General features: G+C 46.7%; 1 protein-coding gene across 2 annotated transcripts; it reads right to left on the bottom strand.

The window, feature by feature from the left end:
- On the bottom strand, positions 1-24,881 carry LOC135902418 (chitinase-3-like protein 1). 2 transcript variants are annotated; one of them, XM_065432464.2, is made up of 10 exons: positions 24,809-24,881; positions 16,524-16,648; positions 13,827-14,021; positions 8,514-8,770; positions 7,354-7,457; positions 6,417-6,540; positions 5,338-5,523; positions 4,649-4,771; positions 3,763-4,000; positions 1-1,528 (listed from the first exon to the last, which is right to left on the bottom strand). In XM_065432464.2, the coding sequence occupies exons 2-10, from the start codon at positions 16,627-16,629 to the stop codon at positions 1,113-1,115; spliced, it is 1,749 nt and encodes a 582-aa protein (XP_065288536.1). In that variant the 5' UTR covers positions 16,630-16,648; positions 24,809-24,881; the 3' UTR covers positions 1-1,112. The 2 variants fall into 2 exon arrangements, with proteins under 2 accessions (XP_065288536.1, XP_065288537.1); XM_065432465.2 differs by lacking the exon at positions 24,809-24,881 and adding an exon at positions 17,688-17,933.
- Positions 24,882-25,423: the final 542 nt, after the last annotated feature.

Here is a 25,423-nt window from a genome sequence, read left to right as displayed (position 1 = left end):
TTGAAACAGCGTACGTATCGTTTATTCATCACCGGTATAAACAACATTGAAGCACACAATACAATGCATTCGGTTGATTCGCAATGGATTCTGATGGCATTTCATAAATTATTGATGAAAACATGGCTGTAGAATTCAGGCATCCGGTGTCGCGAGCGCCGGCAACAGCTGATGTGAATATGTGTGTGGCCGAAGTAAGGCGAAGCCCAGTGCTATACAATGATAATAGTTCTCAAAGAAAAAAAGCTAGCTGCATTGCACGCCGTGGCCGTAGGAAGTGAAGGAACTGTACAATCTTCCATTTACCAAACTCGAACGCGAGTGAAAATCGGTAGTTGTGTATGAAAGCTTCGAATTATCTATTGCTTAATTTTATGTGGCTCCGAGGAGGTTGTTCAATGGAGCTCATATTACCCTTTCATCGTAGCATGTTATAAAATTTAATTTCCGTATGTTAAGCAGCAGAATTGCAATGGACTGTCAGGAGCTTCTGTCATCCAATTGAAGATAAGGACCACTGCGTGCTCATCCATTTAAAAAAAGCGCTGCAGGTACATATGGAAAGGGTAGCAAAGTATGGACGTGACACGTCGCGTTGGCCGGTTTATATTTCGTGCACCAACACATAAGCAATATTACTGTACTTTTTTTACGTAAGGCGTAAAATAAATAGCGCTTGGTTCGCAAAGCGATGTGGCTTTGCCATTATTGCTGTATGAGACCTCTGAAAGTCGTATAAATAGGCCATCCATTGCATGACGAACAGCGAAGGCGAAGACACAAATTATTCAGCGCATATTTCCTATCCGTATCATTTGACCCGTCACCGGCGCTGTTTTCCATGTTGGTACAATCGAGCGGGGGACGTATTTCGGCATAATTTTCGAACACTGCGCTGTAAAGCAGCTGTGACGTATTCACGAATTGGCAGGCTTCAGAGACCGGCGCCCCATGCTTGCAAGACGTCTTCTTACAGGGTTGCCTGAGGCTTGAGAAAGAAGACTGTTCACTTGACTTCCTTCGTTGCGCACAATCTTCTGTCCAGTGTCGTTAATCAAGAGGAGGGGGGGGGGGGGGGAGGCAACTCCGAGAGATGAGGACTACGATGATTTCTAGTAGGTTTCGATTTTTTGCGAGAGCGATAGGTTGGCTTCGTTGTCGTAGTAGCCGCTGCATCCCGGCACTGATTCCGGCCACACGCATGTCTTCAGCTTCGGGCTGAAGACCGTTCGCGCAGCACAGGTCTTCTCGAAAGCCACCAGCTGACCACCCTGGTGGACGCAGTCGTAGAAACGCTGGCAGTCGGTGGGATGAGGCAGGCTGCCGGCTGACGGGCACTTGAACCCGGAAGATCCCCCTTGGGAAGGAGTCGGTGGCGTTGCGGGAGTCATGGTCGTGGTCGTCGTCGTAGTCACCGGTGAGACACTGGGAGGCCACCAGGTCCGGACGGTCGACGGACGGCTGCTGGGCGTGGTGCTCTCGGGCCTGGTTACCTTAGGGGTCACTTCGGTCGTGGATCGGACACCTCCTGCGTTGTCGCGAGATCAAACCGGGTCATCGTTTTAGGCCACTGAATATGCCCTATACACTCGAGAAACACATTTAGACAGAATTTCGTTAAATATACCCTGTTCGTTTGGGTGGAAATTGATTTTTAAACTTTGTTGTTTATATGCATTAAGTTGTTACAAGAAGGTATTCGTCCGGGTGGATCCATTGCCGGCAACCACTTGCAAAGCTAAGTACATACGTTTGCAGCCAACAGCAACCTGGCCTCCTCTCAATGTCATCGCAGATTTAACTATGGGAATTACCGCCTGATTCTTTCGGCACGTACTGCCGCGCATAATATGACTTGCAGCAACGAGATGGCGGCAATAATATCGCGTTGCGCGCAATCTCAGTTCTAGCAGTTTTTTTCGCAGGTGTGTGCGCGTATACCCGTAGCTCCTGGGGCGACAAGCTTACAGAAATTATTTGCGTGCGTTTGTCGAACCCCATGATGTGAGGAGCTTGTTGGCGCTTAGAATACATGCGTTAGCAGTCACATCCACCGAGCGGCGCGTTTTAAATGCATGCAGGGTAAGTCTTTAAGCAGCGTTTTTAGTCGCACTGTGCACTGTGTTGCGCACATTGATGCATGGCCGAAGCCCCTGCGAGCCTGCTCGTTCGCCAGTGAGATGCAAATACGGAGGAATGACGGGCATCGGTGACCCTTACTTCTATAATATGACACGAGGAAAAAAGAAAGATGGGTTAATATTTACGGATGATGTAAAAAAAAATTGAGAAGATGTAAAAGAACTAGGACATTGACATATTCACGAGGCGGCAACCAGTCAGCTGCTGAATTATCGAGATTGTCGAGGTCAAAAATATATTTATTGGGGCATTCTCGGAACTGTGGCTGAATTCACGAAGTTTTTCGTTTGTGAGAACTGCTTGTCGTTGGCCGGTTGTCTTGGCTAATAATACGATCTCTGTCCTGATGGCCGGTGTCGGTTTTCTTACTAACGGCTTTGTGAATAAGTACGGGCCTTAAAGCATCGAAAAAAAAAAGTTTTCGGCTTTCCTGAACAAAATTTTATGGCAAGGCTGTCATAATGGGGTGCGCTATAAAGTTTTAAATGCTGTGGGAACAGGCACCGCCTTTGCCAAAACTTTCAATGCCACTGCGCGCATCTGGACCTGGATCTAGCACTGGCTTCCTAAAGAACCATATTCCAATCAGCGCAACTGCGGAAGCCCCTCCCATAGCCCCTATTGAAAGGAAAGATCGTTCCTTCAACTACCCAGAGACCGAAGATGACATTTCTCCTCACTCTCGTGAGCTTCGAAGCACCAGCTGTGCTATCGGAGCTCCGCTACAGGTTCTGGTTGGTGACAGAGTTTGTTAGTGGCGGAGTGACTTCGAATCTCTTGACATAGGCCGCATGTCCACAACTATGCAGCCTTTGTCAGAACAGGCGACCTTTGGTTTAAAACGCAGTTTACGCCTGGCACAATACAGTTGCTTTTACGAAAAACCAACTCATTCCTTATTGGAATGTCCGACACACCGATCTGTGACTCGTGCAACTGTGAAGAGACGATCGAGCACGTGTTGTGTTTTTGTAATATCTACGACAATGAACGAGACGTTCTTCGGAGGGTGTTAAACCGATTAGATAACAGACCAGTTTCAGAGACTAAGATTCTCGCACTATGGCCCCACGCGTCGCAGGCTTACAAAGCGACGCAGGCACTGCTACGTTTCATGAAAGCGGCTGGCCTCGGTGACCGATTATAGGCGTGAAGTCATGGACATCCGCACGTATTCACACTGATAGTACCTTCTTTCCTCCCTCTCCTTAATTTTCTTCCCTTAAACCCCTTATCCTTTGTAGGGTAGCAAACCGGACGTGCGTCTGGTTGACCTCCCTAGCTTACCTTCCTTACTTTTCCTCCTCCTATGCCTGGCCATTAAAGTTATTGTGGTTTAGTTGGGATGGCGTCTACAAGAAAAGAACAAGGATAAACGGTAGTAGCGCCAGGTGGCGCACAAGCTCAGTTCTAGCAGTTATTTTCGCGGGTGTATGCGCATACCCGTAGCTTCTGGGACGACAAGCCTGGACACTCAAGCTCTGCACTTACCGTAACAATTAGAACAGGCGAAGCTCTAACTCTGACCGAAAAAAAGGCAGCGCATTGTGTTTACAGGCTTGGGGGTGTTCACTGACATGCAGCAGGGAGTACGAGTGTGGTAAGGGCTTGGAGAGATACCTGGCTGAGTGCTGGGTCGAGGCCACCACGTCTTCTCTGTGGACGGCGTAGGCACGGTGGCAGGAGTGGGCGGTGTGGGTGGAGGCGTCGCTATGATTCCCGGTCCGCCCATAGCGAACACCTGGTTGATGGTGCTCAGCATGGGAAACTTGATGCCATGACACTTGCCGTGGAAGTCGTCCGTCTCGATAGACCACACCATGCCTCCAGCAAGGCCCATCGCCTTGGCAAACTCCACCTGCCCATCGCGGGTAGCAGGAGGCAGAATTATTCATTCCCGTTTCCAAAATCAGCGCGACCAATTCAGTCGGACCCTGTAAGCGCGTTGGTATTCTCTACTGTCCTGCCTTTGACGACCAAGGACTTTCTCTGTGTTCTAGATGTACACTAAGTTGATTGGACGCCCGAACGCTCGCAAAAGAGAAGATATCGGGATGCTGGCCTTGGACTTCATCCTAACAATTACCTATATACTGGAGCCCTACTGCAGTTAAGAACGATTGGACGGAGCGTGATTTTGTAGAATGAAAACGCACGATTCTGTAGAAGGAGGTAAAAAGTGCAAATGGACAGTTTTTCATTAATATCACGTGGCGCTTGTAGCGCACTCTCTTACTTGTGATTGTATTTTTTTGTCGGTAATACAAGAGAATTATGTAAACCGATTGCAAGATGTGCGCCGTAAAAACCTACCAGACCTCTGCACCTTGTCAGCGGTGCCATGCCATTGTATTCTGTATCACTCAATGAAGATTTCCTCCAAATTTTCTTGCAGTTCACAAAACTCTTGCAGAATTTCAATAAAATTCCGATAGGAGAAGTCGAAAACACCACGACAAACTCGTAAGCGGACCGTCTCACTTCGCGGCTCCCTCGAACAGCATACCTTGGCTGTGATGCTCTCCATGTCGTCGTAGCCGACCCACTGGCGTTCCTGGAACGCGTACGGCGCCATGAAGAACGGGTCCTTCACCACCGTCCACTTCCCACGGATGAAGTTTTCGCAGATCTGTGAACGGCGAATTCTCGAGTTAGAGTCACGCGAGTGGCGAGGCAGCGTCGCCGTTGAAATTTCATGTTTCATTGTTTTTATTATTTTACACGTTTGTTGCGGCTCAGCAATTTAAAGATGAAACAGAACAGAGGGAGAAAATGTTTTTTTTCTTCTTCTTTTATTTATGGGGGAAAAGGAAAAAGGAGGAAGTAGCTGGTGGCCCGAGCGCCTCGTTTTAAGAAAGTTTAAGAAACGAGAAAGGTATATATTTCAGTTCGTCATCATTCAGAAGTGCAGTGCGAGACGGGTCAACAAGACGATGCGCACAGCCAGGCGTAATAAGACCCCAGCCCGCAGCCTCTCATCCATCCATCGCACGATTGAGCACCTTAGATTATGCTCACAGCATTACTGTTTTTCCGCTGTCGTTACCGCAACCGCTTCCCCTCAACTGTGCATGCGTGGTAATTAATCCCTGTACATGCGCAATACGTAGGCGGCAGCCAGTATTGTTAACGGTAACGGTGTAGAACAACTATAGAATGCTGTGCTAAAACACGTCGCTAATTAAGCGGCCTCACCTCGTTGTACCCGAGTGATCCAGGCTCCCGTGTGTAAGGCCCCGCGCGGCCCTTCTGTGGCGCCTCGTCACCGGGCTTGTGGTTCTCGGCACGGCGAAGGGTGAACGACCGGCCGTACAGGCCCATACCCAGCACCAGCTTTTCGCGAGGTGCGCCCTTCTGGATCCAGTAGTTCACCGAGAAGTTCTGCAATGCGGGAAAACACAGCGTCGATCTCTCTCTCTCTCTCTCTCTCTCCTTGTTTATTGTTTTTTTTATTTCTCGCTATTTTTACAACAAAAATGATCCGTGGCTGTGAAAGAACACCGATGAAAATTAATGAGTCTTGTAAAATTGCAAGATTCAAGAATAACAAACTGGGGATCGGGTGGGGTTTGGCATGGTACAGGACGACGCAAACTCTTGAGGCGACTCATGCTTGGAATTCCCGCACCAGCTCAACGTGACGTCACAAATTGCGGCAGCGTCTCGGTGAGTTTAGCTAGTGAGTTTAGCTAATGAGTTTAGCTTCAAATTGAAGATAAGCAAAGCTCGACAGGAACTCCAAAATTTTTTATGCGAAGGTTGCAATGTCCCGATATGTGGGCGGGGCTAAATCCAAAAAGAAAAAAGAAACCTTGCCTTCGTTTTCTCTGCGTGCAGTAAGTTGCTTTTCTCTCCTGATTCAATAATATCCCTTGTATTTAAGGAAGGACTGAATATCAACTGCTAAGGAACAGAAAAGTCGGGAAAAGCCCTTTCCTAGTCCTTTTTGACCGTCTATAACACACTAAAAATAATCAATGGAAAGCATAGACCTTCGATGGCCCTGGATCTTCATTCTGCAGCACTTTTAAATTACAACTTATGTAACGGCGTGAAAACATAAGGAAGGGACCTCGATAGAGACCGAGTGAAAAGAGAGCTCTTTTCAGTCGGTCTCTATCGTCGTCGCTTCCTTATTTTTTTCGCGCCGTTACATAAGTTGCAATGAAGCAACAAGCCCAGCAAGCAACCGTTACACTTTTAAATGCTTCTGGAGAGCGTTGTGCGCGCAGTCCCGCCATAGTGCGCGAGCGCTAATGGAAGATGATTCTCACCACGTTGAGTATGCGGTCCTCGGGCTTCTCCTCAGGCCTGGAGTACAACGGTGCGTGGTGGCCCACCTTGGTCTCCCAGCCGCCGTGGTAGTCGTACGCCATCACGTTGATAAAGTCCAGGTACCTGGGGCGTATAGAGCGAAACACTTCGTTGCATTCCGTGCGAAATACGTCTATATGTGGCGTGTGCTTAGAAAATACGTGTCATTTTTGAGGTCGTATGCTTCCCCACCCGTACGCAGACCTTCTAATTGTGCTGCATTAGCAGCACTCTATACGTATACGTTGCACGCCAGAGGACATACCGTCCCATGTCCCTGACTCTCTATTTTATTGAAAGAGAAAAAACAACGACAACTTTAGGCTCTTTCAATTGTACAACGGAGTAGAGTCCTTATATGTTCCCATGTGAGAGCAAATGTAAATGTAATGTATTGAACAGATAAATGCTGTAACAGGACGGGAAACACAGTCGAAGGGAGCAGAGAATGAGGTGCAGGGATAAGATTGATTGGGGATATAGGTAGTGTTTGGTTGATGCAGGGCACGGGCAACTAGAGACGACTACGACAAGCTTTCGTCATGCAGCGCTTTAATCTGATGATGTAGGTAAAACGTAAAAGCACGCTCTGAGCCTGCATCGCGTGCTTGTAAAATTTTTGAGTACTTTACACGAAAATCTATTTTAATAAGCCGAACTAAGTGCACTGGGCAGGCTATTTCGAGCTGCTCTTTGATGATTTTTTTGTCCTCTATGTTAACCTGGCAAGGCCAGAAGTCTTTCTAGAACTCCCATTGTGAGCAACAAACGGATCAGAATGATGACGTTTGTCGCAAGAACTTTGACTACAGTTCAGATGAACATGTGTGAACGGTGGAGCGATTACGGTTAGTGAGGCGGTTATGTGCGAAATTTCTTATATATATAGATACCCACTTGGACACTTGAGGTATATCGTATGCGGGATCCATGAAATGCTTCCCTGCGGAGACGGCAGCGGTCAGCAACAGGCCATACGGCTTGAACTCCTGGCTGAGCTCCTGCCGTAGAAACAAAATTGCCGTTTTGAATGTATAATAAAAAACACTTTCAACATGCTAGGAATAGAAATTGTCATTTTATCTTGCGATTGACCCTTCTACTTGAAATGCACGTGTATACTGCGTTCGTATAGCACAGTGCTGTTGAGCATATACTGCCAAAGCATGACAAAGTATTTCTGAAGGCAGCGAAGTAAAAATAAGCGGTATTTATCGGCATCGTATTATTCGCGGCAAACGGCACTAGCAGTTATGTTACATGCGCCGAACACTCCGCATTTAACTGAGAGTTACTGAATAATAACCTGATCGGCGAGATGCGGCGCATGTCTCAATTGCGGAATCGATACCAGTCAGCGCTACCTGCCATGTAAGCGAATAAATAAATACTACGCCTTCAATCCGCGTGGCATCCACAAAGTTTTTCTTCCATAAGTGCTGCTTTCCATCGGCCGGCCCCCTTCGTTAATAATATCTCCATCATCAGGATTGTCTGACATCTGCCCATACGAACAGTTCTGTGGGTCAAGGACATTTCTTGCGAACACAGGCCAAGTTCTGTATAATTACAAATTCTCGGATGAAATGCTCATTTTATAAGGTCGAACCCGCCTGCGAAAAAATAAAGAAGAAAGAAAGAAAAGCCACCATCACCCCATCGCGTCTTGCACAAGTGTTACAAAAGTTCTTGCTGCTAAAGTGCCAAGCCCGTAATCACAAGAGTGTCGTTACGCTAGAACTGTCTGTAAATAACAGGTCCGGATGTTGGACATATTATTAGCGGAGGCGAATAACACTTACAAATGAAAAGTTTGTGAATTTCGTCCTAGTCTGTATACAGGTGCATACCGTTCCCACATTATTTTGGGCCGTTTGCACCCAGACGCCATATACCTTATTAGCGATTGGGTGCGACTTTGGAGTAGCTGGTGTATAAGGAAAGGGATGCGGCGAGGATGTTTGTTGCCAGGCGACGCATGCGCGATGCACGCCGCTTGTTTCGCGTGGCCGCGCTGCTCTTTGACGAGGCCCGCAACCCCGTGCGCGTGTACTGACCCTGAGGAGCGCGACGAAGTTGACCTTGTCCTCGGGCTTCCCGCCCCTGGCGGCCGGGTACTCCCAGTCCATGTCGAGGCCGTCGAAGTTGTACTTCTTGCAGAAGTCCACCACGCTCTCGGCGAACACCTTGCGCGCGGCCGGCTGCTGGGCCATGGCCGAGTACTTGACCGAGCCCTCGTTCCAACCTCCGATGGCGATGAGGGCCTTCAGCTTCGGGTTCTGCTTCTTCAGCGCCGTGAACCGCTTGAAGGCGCCTGCACGCATGCGCGCCAGAATTCGCGACGGTCGATGACACAAGAACAGGAAAACGGGTCTGCGTGATATGTAAAGTGGTTGCTGAGTCTGCTCAAATAATCATGTTAATTTACTGTGATGTATACACTAGCTCTAAGACGAAATTATAAGTAATATTCTTTAAAAAAAGACAAGTTAATTTCTTTCAATTTTGCTACGAAAAGATGCATCATTTTATGACTAAAGCACGTTCTCAGAATGGCATGCCGAAACGAGCATAGAAGTGCATGTTTCAAAAAAGGCGCCCCAATAAAAAAGAAAAACGTCAGCCTATAAAAATCGTCGTGGCTTCATAGCGATTTCACACAAATCCTCTTTCAAAAGAGCTAGAAACTTGCAGAAAGCTGCTTTACGCTTTTATCCAAAACCGCGCTGCACGTTTCATTGCCAGAGATTATAGCCCATGCATTTTCGAGCGTAACTAACATCAAGTTGTCGTTGTCGCTTTCATCTTTGCAATCGCGCAGGAAGATAGCATTACTCAGTCTTCAGCAGAAAATCATGCATAATGTACGCCCATCTGCTTTACCACGCGTTCGTCCCTTCCGCACATCTAGACGTCTGCATAATCATCTCAGTTTCCAATGCATCTTCGGTCACATCAATGCATTCAACTGCTCAGCTTTGCCACGTGCGATTGCGCTGTGGAATGGTCTTCCTAATAGCATCGCTGACATTAACGACCCATTAACCTTCAGACAAAAAATCAGTGCAATATTTGGCTAGTACTTAGCTAAAAACAAGTATCTGTTTTAGTTTTGTTGCTCTTAATTTCATTGTTGTGCATTTGAGTAAGCATTTGTTGTAAGGGGGCTTGCTTTACTGTATACTGAACAGCTAACAACTGTTAGTTTATCTTCATTTATTTGTATCTTTATTTATTTCGCGTTCTTTGTTTATTATCTGATTCTCGTTCTGTTCATATTTACGTAACAAAAACATGTTTTTGCTCCACAATTGTTATCTGTACCACCCCCTCACGCAATACTCCTTCAGGAGCCTGTGAGGTATATGAAATAAATAAATAAGTGAGGATGCGGCTTTATGAATGATTTTAGTTTTGTGCAGAGTTTTTTAATATTCGACACTGCTGGCACTGATGGCTATTGCCGGCCGCGCTTTTTTGTATAACAGCGATTTTGTTTATCGCACTACATATTACCTAACTCTTGAAAAGTAAGAGTTCTGCTATATTACATCCCATAAACAGGGATACATCGTCTATCTTTAAACCTGGAAAAAAAGAAGTACATATTCTGCGGATACTGGTATGCTATACCGCGTCAACAACGTGGTCAGCCAATGCTCAGCCAAAAAGAAAAGAAAAAAATAAAATGGGTAAGATAGGCTGGAAATTATGTTCCTAAAGTATTTTTGGCTCTATGGTTTACAACTGAACGCCGAAACGCCATGCATATCTGAAAAATGCTGTTTTTGCGCACAAACGGGGCATTATCTCCGCAACTAATAAACTTTTCGCTGTGAAATTTTCCCTGAACTGTTGTAATATGCCTGATGCATCAATAGTAATAAATTAATTGTGTTATAGCCCAGGAAGTGTTTTTTTATTCATAAAAAAATTCTTTCGGCAAAATTCACTTCTATTGGGATCACATTGCATGAAAATTAATTTTGAAACAGATTTGAAAGTGAATGTCATTATCTTAGGTCCGTCAAAAGTACATATGGTGAAAAATATTTGAAAAGAGTTTCATTGTTATAATGTCATTATTTATTTTTTAAATGTCCCTTGACCAAAGTGCAAACACAGATATATAAAAGCTTATAATTCCAACACACCTCAATATTTTAAAATAAACTCGGTACGGCTAATAGTGAATGCTATTGCTAAGCTCCTGCGAATTAAAAATTTTTTTTTCTTTCAAAGAAAGTTGGAACAATTACTAAACTATTTATTATGTGCCTCCCTCCCTTTTGTGCAAAGTAATATAAAAAAAAGAGTTTTGCGCAAAACAATATAAAGTGAAAGCTGGGCTCATCGTTACTTCTATATTTAAAAAAAAAAAGCCTAAAAGAAAGTTCCACGAAAGGCACCTAGCCATGAAGTAAACGAAAGTTAGTCGAACTTCACGTCATGAATGTTTTGCATACGTGAAAGTAACTGAATTTGCCTACAGCTGTGAGATTGTCTGCCATATTATACAGCCCATATCCCGCGTGTTAAGAGCATAAATTTGCCAAATGTGTGAACTTCGATCATGGCGTGCAGCGAAATTCCTTCCACTCTGAGGTGAAATCTAGTAACGAATGTGTGCTTAACTATACAGTCAGCGCCGTTGAGTTGCAAAATGTCGCATGTGGTGGCGTGAAGGAACTTGGTTTTCTCGTAGCTCTCGCTTGCTTGGAGAACTAGAACTATTGCAGTTGGTGGTGCATACCATGTTGCATGCGGTCTGTCTAGAACGACAGAAACGTGATCTGGTTGGTAAGGGTCCGTGTCAGAAAAAAAAGTTCGTCGCTTTTATGTAGGGTAGACAGGCCGTTGGATCAAAGCGAGATTAATTGAGCGTAAGAGATCGTTAACCACGAACACTGTCTAACCTTTCATTAGACTGTCGCGATTGTAAATATACGTTCCAAAATTTTGTGGCAGCCTATACTATAGTTTTATCTAGACATATAAGAACGAAGAAGTGCACCTCGTTGTTGAGGATTGCCATAATCCATAACAGTGGAAGTGCATGCGTTAGCAAGCCTTCGATTACCAGAGAAAGAACTATCATACCTAAACTGTTATCTTTAGCGCGTATACCGCGCGTGTCCCCGATTGAGGGTTAACGCTGCCACTCCCAAGCTTGCGCAGATGACTTCGGTTCCTTCATTTCGGCCATCTATGTGACCCTTCAGTGGATAGTCGGCGTTTGTCTTGTGCGTTTTCCTCTTCTTGTATCCGTGTCGGCCCGCCAGAGTTTTTTCGAACATACGGCTAGTGTTTTATCCCCTTCCCCTTTCATCCCCCTTTTGTTGTTGTTGTTGTTGCCTGACGATTGTTTCTTATTTGGCGAGAATGGCAGGGTACGTACACCGCCGCAGCCCGAGGATAACTGGCCGGGATAATGTGACGTTTCTATACTAATTATTTTCCTTTTCGCGTTTCATCAGCGTTTCGCGTAATCGCGTAATCGCGTTATCCGAGCGGCGTTCCGCCCCTCGTTATCATCGGAATCCGCCGGTCGTGAAACGGTGCACGATAAGGGAGGAATATTATGACAAGAAAGAAATACTTATGTGTACACCAGCCCCAATTTTACGAGTCGGCGTTTCTTTCGCAGAGAATGATTCGTGACTTCAATTTTTATTACGCTTTCTTTCTTTCTAGGGCCCCGTCCAGAATTTTTATCGCACGACCAGTCATTTCCCAACGTGACTCAAATGAGAGAGCAACCTGTTCCGGCACGGTTCCCGCTTATTTAATTGTATATTTCCCGCAGCAAATGAAACGATGGCTTGTAATGCACGCTGTGCACGCTTTCAGAAATCAATATCTTCTACACTCGAGACGGCACGGATAGATGTCCAGAGCCCGCCGTGGTTGCTTAGTGGCTTTGGAACTGCGCTGCTGTAAGCAATAGGTCGCGGGAACAAACACCGGATGTGGCGGCCGCATTTTGATGGAGGCGAAATTAAAGAAAAAAGAAAAACGCCGGGCTACCGTGCGTTGAGTGCACGATAAAGAACCCCATGTGGTCGAAATTAATCAGGAGTAGATCACCCATTACGACGTGCCTCATAATCAGATCGTGGTTCTGGCACGAAAAACCACAAACTTTAATTGATCAATTGATTAAGAGATGTCCATGACGATGCTCAGGATCTTCACCACCTCCGTCACAAATGTCAAGTAGCGTTAGTATACCGCAAGCGGCATAATTCACCAGAATGCATTTGAGAGCTTCTCATGCGACCTGCTCTCGTGGAATTTTACCACGCAGTAGAATTTAACGAGCATGGTAGAAAAAATAATGTATTTACAAAACGGCAGAGAGAGAGCTGAGCGGCCAGAATGAATAAAAAAACCGGTATAAAGAAATATGTAAATTGAGAAACTTGGCGGTGAGTATACTCACGATATAGCGTACGGAAACTAAACTAGGTATGCACCGTCGGGATTGTTTGGCCCAGAAATGGCCGTTTACTACAGACCTATACTTCTACCTACACCTGGAGCGTGTTCGTTACACAATGTGGAAATCCGCTGCAGTGCTTTGTCCTGGAATCGCTGGCATTAAAGATTGTTCAATTGAGCGTGACATGTCGTCACATGTCGTTAATCTTTAACGGCGTGCCATCATTCTCAAAATAGTAAAACTAAAGAAAAGATTCGTGGTTACACGAACAGAGCCGGCCAGAAGAGCGCCACATGTATAATTACCTATAAACACAAAAATGGTATAGAAAACAAAAACCGTATAGACAACGAGACTACGCCCGCTTTTGCTGGCGTAATTGCTTTCTTACGCGGCATATAATAACTCGTTACACTTGTTATTCCCTTTTTCCCGTCCCCCAGAGTAGGGTAGCCAACCAGACGCATTTCTGGTTGACATCCCTGTCTTATCTCTTTATTTCTATTTCCTCTCCTCCTCCTCCTCCTCCTCCTCCTCCTCCTCCTCCTCCTCCTCCTCTCTTTACACGTGGCTACCTCGAACAGCAAATGATTCTGCACCAGTCGTCGACCTATTGTTCCAGAGCACGCTGAGCTAGCTCTCCAGCTGAACGTGGATTCCTAAACTCGAATAGACGAGGGCACCGCGTCAACTAAATCTCTTTCATCGAGGCGCACAGCATTCGAAACTATCGACGTGGCTGCGCGCATCACTGGCGTCTTGGCAATTTCGATCCGAACAGGCCTATATAGAGGCGCGTTTACCCGACCTTGACAAGCTCGCGACGGAAGACAGCTATGCTCCGCCCAGATACGACGTTCCTAAAGAGCGCTACGTACGCTTGTACGCTATATATACGTGTCAGAAAGGCGCTTCTCGCGCGACGCACCTTTGCCGTAATTTTCCGCGAGGTCGTTCCAGGAATCCAGGCTGCGGATCTTGTGGTCGCTGCCCAGGCCCGCGAAACCGTACACGATGTGGGTGCAGATGAACGGGTCGATGTCCTCCACGTTGAACTTGCCGGCGCCCGGCCGGTACACCGCCCACGAGCCGTAGTAGCACACCACCTTGTAGTTGTGCGAGTCTGCGTGAGAAGCGCAGACGGTGTCGGCCTTTGTGAGCGAGCGTCGAGTGGGGGACGCGCATGATTTAGAGGCAGCAAGTGTTTGCACATCGGTCGTCAGGATACAACTCAATCTCAATGAAAAATCTCAAGAGCCTTGTTCTTTAAGAGACTGGGCCTCCTGGTCGAGAACCAAGTCGACAGCTTGTCGGAGCAAACTTCTCGAACGGAAGTGTGAAGAAGGACTTATCTCGGAGCTTCAAAGGCAGTCGGCCGTGAGACGTGCCTATACTGAATGTAAACATGCAAGAGTGTAAACGTTGCGATCAGTATGACCTGCACTTAATATTTTTTATGCCATTGCGCCTGTCTGGGAAGCGTCGAACTCGAATGACTCAATGTATTGTCGAAAAAAAAAATGAAAGAGAAGCTAACAGTTTAGTTTGAAAACCATATGCAATGCTTCAAACATCATCCCTCCTACAGAACGTATGCATATACAAACACGAAGTCTGAGAGACCTTCCAGACTTTATTTTTGTTATGCACCAGCAGCAGTGCTTTGTTACATAGGGCAGATTTACGTCAGTAAGCCTGTATAACAGAACAAAAGATAAGTAATACGCGCGTAGACTGCACTGGACAATGTGTCGCCATTCGCATGCCACTGAGACCGTCAGACCGTCTTCCTGCACAGAGTCCGCCTTGAACCACGACTGTGACTCGACTCGATATTTCCTAAACAAAGGGGGCGCTGAGAATTTGTTTTGTGAGAACAACCGCTGTGCCAATATGCAGCTTCATTTCTGAAAGTTCTATAGTTCCCCGAAACGGGTGTGCGTTTACACCAGCTCAGTCCGAGCAGAGTAAATGTAAATGAGATCACTCACAAGTACAGTTAAACATGGGACAAGCTACTTCTTTCGAGAGCTGCGCAGCAGCACCAAGGCATTTTACAACTGAACTAACACTTCTTAAAGCTCACAAATCTGGCTCATTCGCACGCATGCGCCCACCATCGCTTCCGAATTACAAAACAGGGGGCCGATATTGCACAACTTCTATCTAGCGAGTGTTGTTTGCTGTCGGCCGGCCGCCTTCGGTAATGCAATGTTACGATTTGCTGGCACATGCTCTTACGAACAGTTCTACGGCGCAAGTGGGCTCTGATTCACAGCAAGCTCATACGCTAGCATTGTTCGTAAGAGAAAATTTTGGCCAATCCGGATGCTGGACATATTATAAGTGAAGGCGACTGGCCAGTGGCAGAGCTCACTTACCAACTAAAGGGCCGTATTTTCAAAAAAGTCCTTACGCTAGAGTTGTTCGCGAACTCGATCGACCAATGTCAAACAGCCCTTACGAACGAAAAGCTTTGTGAATTCAACCTCGGGGCCCTGTATTGCACGTAAAAGCTCTTACGCTGGAGTTGTTCGTAAGAGCAAATTCAGCCAATCCTGATCATGGCCATCATATTTATTTTATTTGAAATTACTGTCAGTATATCACTGGAATTGTATAGCGGTGCGAGTAAACATATCAATCAATATATACAAAAAGTGCTGCTACTCATATAAGATACGCACGATGAATAGAAAATGCAGACAAAGAATTAGATAAAGGAATACGCACGCAAGCAATCCCGAGAACAAAGCAAAACATGAATGACGTATGCTAGTGCTAAACAGCCTTTTCCACGTACTTCAGCAAAGATTTCTAACGTGGGCTGAGCGAGAGTAAATTTATCTAAAGAATAGATTATCTTACTGCTTGTGGGGAAAAACAAAAGCTAGACAGGTCATTAGTGAACAAAATTTGTAAAGGAATTGTTAGCAAACGTGGCCGGCCAGTGGCAAACAACATTTACGAACGACAGGTTTTGCGGATTCGGCTACTAACAGCGCGACTTCACAAAAAAGTCCTTACGCTAAAATTATTCCTGGGTTAATTTTTTCAGCTAGTCCTGATGCTGGACATATTATTAGCGAAAGTAGTCGGTCAATGGCAAACAGCTATTACGAACGATAAGCTTTGTGAATCCGGCCTCGGTTCCAAGTTCCCATATTTACAAAAAAGTTATTACGTTAAATCTATTCGTAAAAGCAAGCGCCAGCCAATTTTGACGTTGAACAATTTGGCGAAGAAATTCGGCCAATTACTAACACATCTTACGAACGAAAAAAGCACTGGGGATTCAGTCTTAGGGGCCGAATTTCGCGACATTCGCAAATCTTATTGTTCGTAAGAACTTGCGGCCTTCGCAAAGCGTCTCGTTGGTAATTGAGGTGTTTGCCAGCCATGGGCCGGCCCCCTTCGCAAATATTGTGTTCTCCAACGGGATCGGCTGGAATTTGTTCTTACGAACAATTCTGACGTAGAAGCTTTTTTTGTGCGTGCGTGTGAATGCTAGTCCAGATATTTACTCTATCGGCGTGTCCGTCACATTGTAATGCTAGAAGCAAGACGAGTAGCAATGGACGCATGCTTTTAGTGACGCGAAAAAACACTGATAGCTTGTGCTCACCTGCGTAGCGCGGTCTATGGGCGTACGAGTATCCCATGATAGGGGTCGCCAGTGCCGGTGCCGCCATCAGCACCAGCAGCGCGGCTAACAGCAGGCCGGGCAGCATCTCGGGCTGACTTGAACTCCTGCAGTGGAGACGAGAGCACCCGGAGATCAGCGCGGGGAGCACCAATGGAGAGGTCTCCGAGTTCCGGCGCGGCGCGCGGTTTTCGCGCGGTTTCTACGGCGGGGAGCTCACGTCAGCGCGTACGGAAAGCGAGGACGACACAGATTCGCAGCGACCCCCTCGTATTCGCATGAATACGCCCGTCGTTGCGGCATCACGCCCGTCTGCGTACACGCTTGAGTGGCTTCCCTTCAAGCATCTCCAACGCGCCGAGTCTTCTTGTTCCTCCCATTTATAATATTTCCTCCTTTCTTTCTGTCTTTTTTGCCATTTGCTCGAGGTCTGTTTATCGCGTATAGGGGGCGAATGTATCCGCGTGAGGCGGCATTAATAGCTGCTCCCTTTGCCTCTGCATCCTCTGCCCTGTATTACACTGACAACGCTGGCCTTGCCTATACTACAGGGAGCCGGATACCCTCAATCTCCCAGTAAGTGGAAATTACCCGCTCACCTATTTTCTCTGATGAAACGAACAGCTCGAGTAGAGCCAAAAGGAGAAGAATATAAAATTAGGCATATTTAAGAGTGCAATAGACTAGACACCTTGCATGCGGTCTACATATTACCGCGGTGCAAGGACAAGTTTTTCATGGCAGGAATAGCGGTTGACGCTAGAATCCTAATGCAGAGGCTGTTCGCGCTTGCACAGCAGTATATATAGCGGAACAATACGTGCACTTAATAAGTAACTAAGTGGCCGAGTAAGTGGCAAGCAAACGCTTGCTCTTGTAGCTGTCGCGAAGGCTTGCACTTAATTACGCAGTATTACGCCGCTCCAATCTTTGCCCTTTCCTTTTTTTTCCCAGTCCACATTGATGAGTCGACTTGAAGTGCCTACCACCAAGGCTGTCAACCGGATCCGTGACCGTGACTTTTTTTCTTAACAGCTTTCTAATGATCCGGGTGCTTCATGACCTCAATTGGTATACCGGCTCCGTAACGTTCCTCCGGAATTGCGAGACACCGTAGCCCCCAAATTGCCTCCTGCGAACACTTACCTCGTTCGAAAGGTTTGCTCTGCGGTCTTTCTACACCGGCAGCAGCGGCGTCGTGAACGGCGCCGTTCAGAGCTTAATCCAAGTGCGAAGTCGACTAGCAGGGGAGCCCCTAAAGCACTTGTACGGATACAACAGGAACACTACTGAGGAGGCCTGCTCAGAGAACGTCCTCCGCGCAAGACTGGGACGAAGACCACCTCGAGCACCGTTTCGGTGGGCGGGGTGCGGGCTTTGGCGGTGTATAGTCGCCCGCTGCCTGTGACAAGAACGCGTGTTGAAGACGGTTGGCGCGTAAGTTCACATTTATAGCGCACTTCAAGCCCGTCTCCCTCTCCCGATGCAAACACTGCGCCTGCAACCTCTTACGTGTCGCGCTCTCTGCGGAGGGCGCCGAAAGGGTTGCGGACCTGTTTACCGCGCGACAAGACAGAAAGCCGCGGGCCCTTCCCCACCGCTTTGCGGGCTCGTAAGCCGTTACCCCCTTATGACTCGCAGGAGGAGTGGCCGCCGACATTGGGGCAAGCGCTTATCCGGTCAGGCAACCGAGACATCGCGGCCTACCTCATACGCACGCACGCACGCGCTCGCGTGCGCGCGGGGAAGCTACAGCGAGCGCGGTTGTGGGGAAGACGCGGCCAGGAGGAACAAAACAGGGTACACAGAAACGAAAACAAGTCTCGAGAAAAAAAAAAGGACGAGCGAACAAATGCAGCCAAACACTTCGCCGCAGTGCAGCCCCAGTAGCGCCTGTGTATATACGTACACATATATTTGCGCGCAGGAGTTGTAATGGGCCCGCCCCACAGGCTCGGGAGTGTGTATGCCCTAGTCGACCGAGGGATCCACTCGACAGACGAAAAGAAAGAAAGAAAGAAAGAAAGAAATTGAACTAAATGTCGGCGAGGAGGTGCGTTTGGAGCGTCCGTTTCCTGAACGCGGCTGCCAGAACCGGAAGGATATATGTACGATCCTCGTCTAGCCCGGCTTCGTTTACTGCTGGGGAAACACTAACGAGCTAATGGAGGTACAAATCGGTTGACCTGCAAGAGACTCATGTTTTATTATTGCTCTCTTTTTAACCGTGAGTTGTGTCGTGCGGTCAAGCGCAGTGCGATGCGTTCCAGCAACTACCAGCAACATCCTCTGTTTTTGTCTTCCTCCCCTAAAGGACTTGTCGCTCGCTCGGTAATAAAATTTACAGATGCTGTAACTTCGCTTACGACCTGAAGATGCTTCGTGGTACGGGGTCTGTTGCAGTACTTTCATGGTCAATAGGACGCTGAAGAGAAATATTAAGTTCACCTAGATGAGATCGATTACGCTCCTGTAATAGCAAATAGGTCAATCTTGCCTCGCGGCGCCTGCTGCAGTGTTTTCATGGTTAATAGGACACTGAACAGAAATATTAAGTTAATATAGATCGATAGATTGCGCTTATGTAATTGCAAACAGGTCAGTCTTACGTCTAGAGGATATAGAGATGAAGAGGAAAGAAATGCAAGGAGGCTAATCAAGGTCGTTTCCGGTTGGCTACCCTAAATGTTGTATTCATATAGGAGGTGTGTCTTACCAGTACTTACGTATGGGGCACAACCCTGGAGGCTTACGAAAAGGGTTCTACTTAAATTGAGGACGACGCAACGAGCTATGGAAAGAAGAATGATGGGTGTAACGTTAAGGGATAAGAAAAGAGCAGATTGGATGAGGGAACAAACGCGAGTTAATGACGTCTTAGTTGAAATCAAGAAAAATAAATGGGCATGGGCAGGACATGTAATGAGGAGGGAAGATAACCGATGGTCATTAAGGGTTACGGAGTGGATTCCAAGGGAAGGGAAGTGTAGCAGGGGGCGGCAGAAAGTTAGGTGGGCGGATGAGATTAAGAAGTTTGCAGGGACAACATGGCCACAATTAGTACGTGACCGGGGTAGTTAGAGAAGTATGGGAGAGGCCTTTGCCCTACAGTGGTCGTAACCAGACTGATGATGATGATGACGACAATGATGATGATGATGATGGTATGATGATGATGATGATGATCCTAAATGTTTGGGAAAATGAATATTTCCTTGATCGGAGAGAGAGAGAGACAGAGAAACGAAGGAAAGCTATGGGAGCTTAACCAGAAAAAAGTGCGGTTTGCTACCATGCGCAAGGAAAAAGGAACGTAAAGAGATAGGACGCGAAAAAAATTCTATAGGATGGCGCATAAAGTTCTGAGGTGGCACATGTCAGTATCACAGCCTACATATCACATGATAATTAAACCAGGAAAGAGGCAAAAAGTAACTGGCGGGAGCAGCCTGAAATTTCCGCTCAACTCCCCACGACATCATACTATGCTTGCTTGGCGCTAATTGACCCCACGAAACCGAACTTATCATTTTTGATACGTTGAATTTGATGTCTAAAAGCTCTGATTTAAGCGCTGGAAGCCTAATCCAGGTTTCATTCTGGCGTTTTTTATATGCCAGAGGGAGTTTTCAGTTGTGGATAGATCGGCAAAACACTTACCGATTGATTAATTACCTTACCAGTTAATTTTAGATTAATTATCATTTCACTGTTTTCTTCGTACCAATATAATATCCATGGCCTGAAATAACTGTGAACAAATTGTGTTAATTTTATCTTATTATCTTATGTGAAATGGTGTTTCGGCTTGTCGGGTTAATATATATATATAGATAGATAGATAGATAGATAGATAGATAGATAGATAGATAGATAGATAGATAGATAGATAGATAGATAGATAGATAGATAGATAGATAGATGGATGGATGGATGGATGGATGGATGGATGGATGGATGGATGGATGGATGGATGGATGGATGGATGGATGGATGGATGGATAGATAGATAGATAGATAGATAGATAGATAGATAGATAGATAGATAGATAGATAGATAGATAGATAGATAGATAGATAGATAGATAGATAGATAGATAGATAGATAGATAGATAGATAGATAGATAGATAGATAGATAGATAGATAGATAGATAGATAGATAGATAGATAGATAGATAGATAGATAGATAGATAGATAGATAGATAGATAGATAGATAGATAGATAGATAGATAGATAGATAGATAGATAGATAGATAGATAGATAGATAGATAGATAGATAGATAGATAGATAGATAGATAGATAGATAGATAGATAGATAGATAGATAGATAGATAGATAGATCAACATCGTCGCTGCTGTTGCCCGCCGAAACCAAGAAATGAATTCATTGCCTTCATCTATTCATCTAGCAATAAACCATATTCTGCCAAACGCACTTAAAACGGTTTCGAAAAGACGACCTCCCAATATAAAAGTCTATAGTTTTTCTCTTCCCTGTCCCTTCAAGCCAACGGGGCGATCAGTAACACAAAACGGTGGGCTGGTTGCATCGCCATAACTGCCGTACTTCTACGACCGTGAAATGTCACGGTACTGTGTGTGCTAGGATTGCGTTAGCATTGCACAGATCATTCGACGGGTCCAAAGTTGAAGGCGTCGATGCGTTTTAAGACGGGGACACTGTAAGGCGTGGGTTTGCCGGTCCTGATTCTTGTGCATGACACGGACCCTCGAATGGGCTCTATTTAGGTTTGTAACGTTGACCGATCTTGGACGCAGTTTCAGTTTCAGTTTCAGTTTATTGATGCGATTGAAATGTTTTACAGAAAAAGTAGTCTAATGAAAGGCGATGGTGGGCCAGTACTGATAATGCAAAACACGCGTGGTCGCAAGGGTTTTAATGCGAATCGCATTCTTGACATTGTCCGGCCAGTCTTCTTTCCGGCTGTGTAGCTATACAGATATTCCACCAAAACATTTGACCCGATCTCGAAGATAGCGTAATCTAAAGATGTGCGTTGATCCCGAAGGTAGTACATACTTAGATAGGTGGACCGATGCAGAAAGATAGTGCATTATAAGAATGTAGGCCGCTCGCGTGGTTATGCACCACTGGGTATGTGCGCCTGTTCAATGAACCTCTTTGACGCCTTTCCCTCCGTCCTCGTCCGCTGGCGGCAAACTTGTTATCCGAGCTGATTCTGCCCCGATTCAGGTGCGATAGCACTATGCAGGTCAAAGCTGCCTTCGGCGACGTCTGGTTGAGAGCGACGGCGTGTGGAAGAAAGAGCAGTGGCTGTCTTTTGAAATGCTCTCCAACACACTGCTCCGTATGGAGCTGGTTCTACGAAAACAACGTCAATAAATAATCATCGAAAGATAGGACGTCATGAACAATGCTATCGCTTTGGGCAGTCGCTCAGGGCCGGTGCAACGTGACAATTAATTTATACTTTTTTTTCTTTCTCACCATCCCCCGCTCTCGACTCCCTTATCAGGAGGCGCTGACGCCATGGAAATGAAATTAAGTGGTTTTATGAGCAAAAAACAAGATATCATTATGCGATTATCTTATATTATTATGGTTTTCGCATTTTGCCCTCATCGAAATGCGGTCGACGCGAAGAATTTAAGATACGAAATATGAGCGTAGGAGGGCAAGCGACGGAAGGTTCATGGTGGGAATGAGGGATTAGGTGCCCTTTCCTTTCTCAAGAAAAAAAAGTAATTCCATTTAATATGCGACTTTTCGATCTTTGGACACCCTCGAAAAAAAAAAAATAAAGCCAGAGCTGCCGTCTGTTGGGACCCACAAAGCACAGACAGCTGCAAGACATTTGTTTCGTGGTGACATCGGGCGCACGGGAGGGGATGCGTAAACGTTACGTGGGCTTTGCCAGATTTCAAACCAGGTGGTCTAGCTGCGGCGGATAATCTTTGCAGCGCTCGTGTGCATGCAGCCTGTGGCAGACGTGTTTGTGTGGGCACATGGGCAGGCTGCTTTCGAGTAAGAGAGCTTCTCGAACAGAGCGCGCCTACGTTTACGAGAGCGTATACGGTAGCTCTGGGCTGGCCATGTATGCGACACAGTTCTCTCTATCACTGGCAATAGAGGCAGGTTCCATGCCCTATTCCTCACGAAATTTCCAACTGCACTTAGCTGTAGCGAAATTCAACGAAATATGCTCTTGCAGTGGTCCCACCGAGTTCATCGATACGCTATATAGGCCGGTGCCGGTGATCGCCCAATGCACCCTGCTATTAGAAAGTACAAATATTGGCCTACATTTGTCAGCGGTCGCTTATTGTTCCCACGTACTCTATAGGAATGCTACACTACACGGACACTCCCTAATAAACACTAGCAACCTTTTCCTCCCGAGTGACTCATGCACGCCACCACCCTTACAAACAAACGACACCCGACGATCCGGCCCTGCCTGTCGTAACACACCAGCAAGCCTCCCGATGGTCTCTTTGTGCGTCGAGCGTGCTTGGTAAAGTTGTTTACACCTATTGCTGCGCTGTCTCTGTACTGTGCCGCAGACAACACCTTCCATTTCATTACCTTAAAGAGCCTCTCGGTGGAGGATATTACAAAATGGGCGGGCTACATAAATACTGCGTTAATAAGTGTAATGCTATACAAACGCATCAATGTGTCATTAGTAAAAGTCAGACACGTAAGTGCATTTACGTGTTAAAAAAGGGTAGCACAGCGAACAAGGACTTTCCAATAAGGAAGAAAAAAAAATTAAGGAAACGTAGAAACGCGGAAATAGAAAGAAACCTTGCCGACTCTAAGAGCACCTTCGAATTTTAAGCGCTCACGCAATACCGACCCGTGAAGAGACGCGACGCAACAGCGTTATGCCGAGTCGCGCCCCTGCGCGGAGTATATAAGAAGAAGCGCGGCAGCACGCAAGAGCGGCAAGGAGTTCTCGTTCCCGTACCACCTGTTCGCATCGCGGACACGTGCCCGCACTTAGCCCGAGGCGCGCGGCTTCTGGAGGCGTCTTTCTTCTTTTTTCACGGCCAGTAGGACACTGAGCTCATTTCGGATGCGCGCGGCCGTGACCGTGTATGCACCGAGGACGCTACGCGTCTCTCGCCGGCCGCCAACTCGCCAGCCGTCCCGCTAAACTTTATCTGCGCCATTTTGGGAGCCCTTCCGGTTCCGAAGCGACGGCGCCGGCGACTCGTTTCTCACCGCGATGCACGCCCGCATTTTTTTTTTCTTTCTTCCTGCGATCTGCCACGCGATTTATTCGGTCGTCTCGCAGAATGCGCGACGGTGGCACGCGGTATGGGGATTGCCCGCGGAAGCGCAGACTTCCGCACTGTTCGAGTATTCCGCGCGCATATTCGGGTTAATGGCGCGCCCTGGGATATGCGCGGCAATCACAAGTTTCCTTTCTCGTGTACACGTGCGTGATCGTAGACGATGTCCAATTAATCCACATGTAACGTCCATTAATCCACATGTAACGTCCATTAATCCACATGTAACGTTAGACGACCGATGGTGCGCACATTCGGCCACGCCTGTGTTCTTATGCGTTGGCCTAACGTGACCTACGCTCAGCTAGGCTAACCTAACCATCCAATCTATCCTAACCTAACCTAGCACTTTGCTGCTTGGCACTGGGATAACGGGACCTAAGAAGCGCAAGGTCTGTAGTGCGCATGCAAACGCTTGTTTTTCTTGCCTACCGAGACCATTCCTCGTTCGACTCGGAATTGCTCATTCTTAGCAAAAACATTTATTTTCATTTATTCGCATTTTTACACGAGAAGTAGCGTTCGTTCGCGGTATGGCCAGGGTATTATGCACGGGTATTGCTAGAACATGAAAATGTCGATCGTCGTCAAGTTCGCTTGTAGTCAGGACGAGAATTTTACGTCGCCGTAACAAAATGTTCGTTATCATTTAAGTAATCGAATCGGACGGCGATCCTACCTAGCTGTTTGATCGATTGTGGCTTAGGACCGCACACAAGAGGATGCTGGGGAGTTCCGCTAAGATGTTGCTCCCCCAGGGAATAAATATCTGCGCTTTATCTGGGGCTTGCCCGATTTCGTACCCTTACTGATCGCCAAAGGGACACGCAGTTGACGACACAAATAATTCGGCTTCGTCGCTATATAGTATGCACACCGTGTTCTAGAATGAACAGACTCTTTAGAAAGGCTAGCACTCTTTTTTGGAATATTCGTGCGCCGCTCTCACAGTGCTCCATAAGCGACGCGGTGCAACTTACTTCTGTAGGCTGTGGGCGCTGCACTCGCTAAGGTTCACTCCGTTCTCCTCGTGTAACGGCTGACAGTGCAGAGCGCGCCTTATGTGGTTGCGACGAGACCGCTGATAACATTATACTCTTACTTCCCTGCCTATCGTGAACTGAGACACTCCTTCTCCATCGTTTCGGCGTGGTTGTGCAACCTGTCATTGTCTACGTGTAAGATATCAGAGACCGTTCGTCAGCAGATAACGCTCTGAAATCGCCATTGTGCGCGCGTTCCATGAAAATAGATTGACCTTTGCGTCCGTCAGTATAGGTGATGCATTCCTAAACTGCGCGCCTTTGAGCACAGAAGAGTTCCGCTTTCTCTCTCTCTCTCTCCTTCCTCCTCTCTCTCGTACTGCTGTACCCTCGTTCCTTCTTCCCTGAGGTAGAGCAGCTATGGAACTTCACCGGCTAACATTCCTACCTTTCCGGTTTATATTCTCCGAGAACTGGTAAAAAGGAAGGTGGCCCTCTCTCCACTCACACACCTTCGATGACTTACTGATTCGATTCCGGCTGTACACTTCTATACCTGTGATTCATCATTGATTACCTTCGGATTGCTTTCGGTATGCCCTTTTGCTCCGC

The sequence above is a fragment of the Dermacentor albipictus genome, chromosome 1 (genome assembly GCF_038994185.2).
Source record: "Dermacentor albipictus isolate Rhodes 1998 colony chromosome 1, USDA_Dalb.pri_finalv2, whole genome shotgun sequence".
NCBI classification, from domain to species: Eukaryota; Metazoa; Arthropoda; class Arachnida; order Ixodida; family Ixodidae; genus Dermacentor; species Dermacentor albipictus.
Note: the sequence above shows the minus strand (reverse complement) of the source record. Positions and strands in the feature narration are given on the sequence as shown.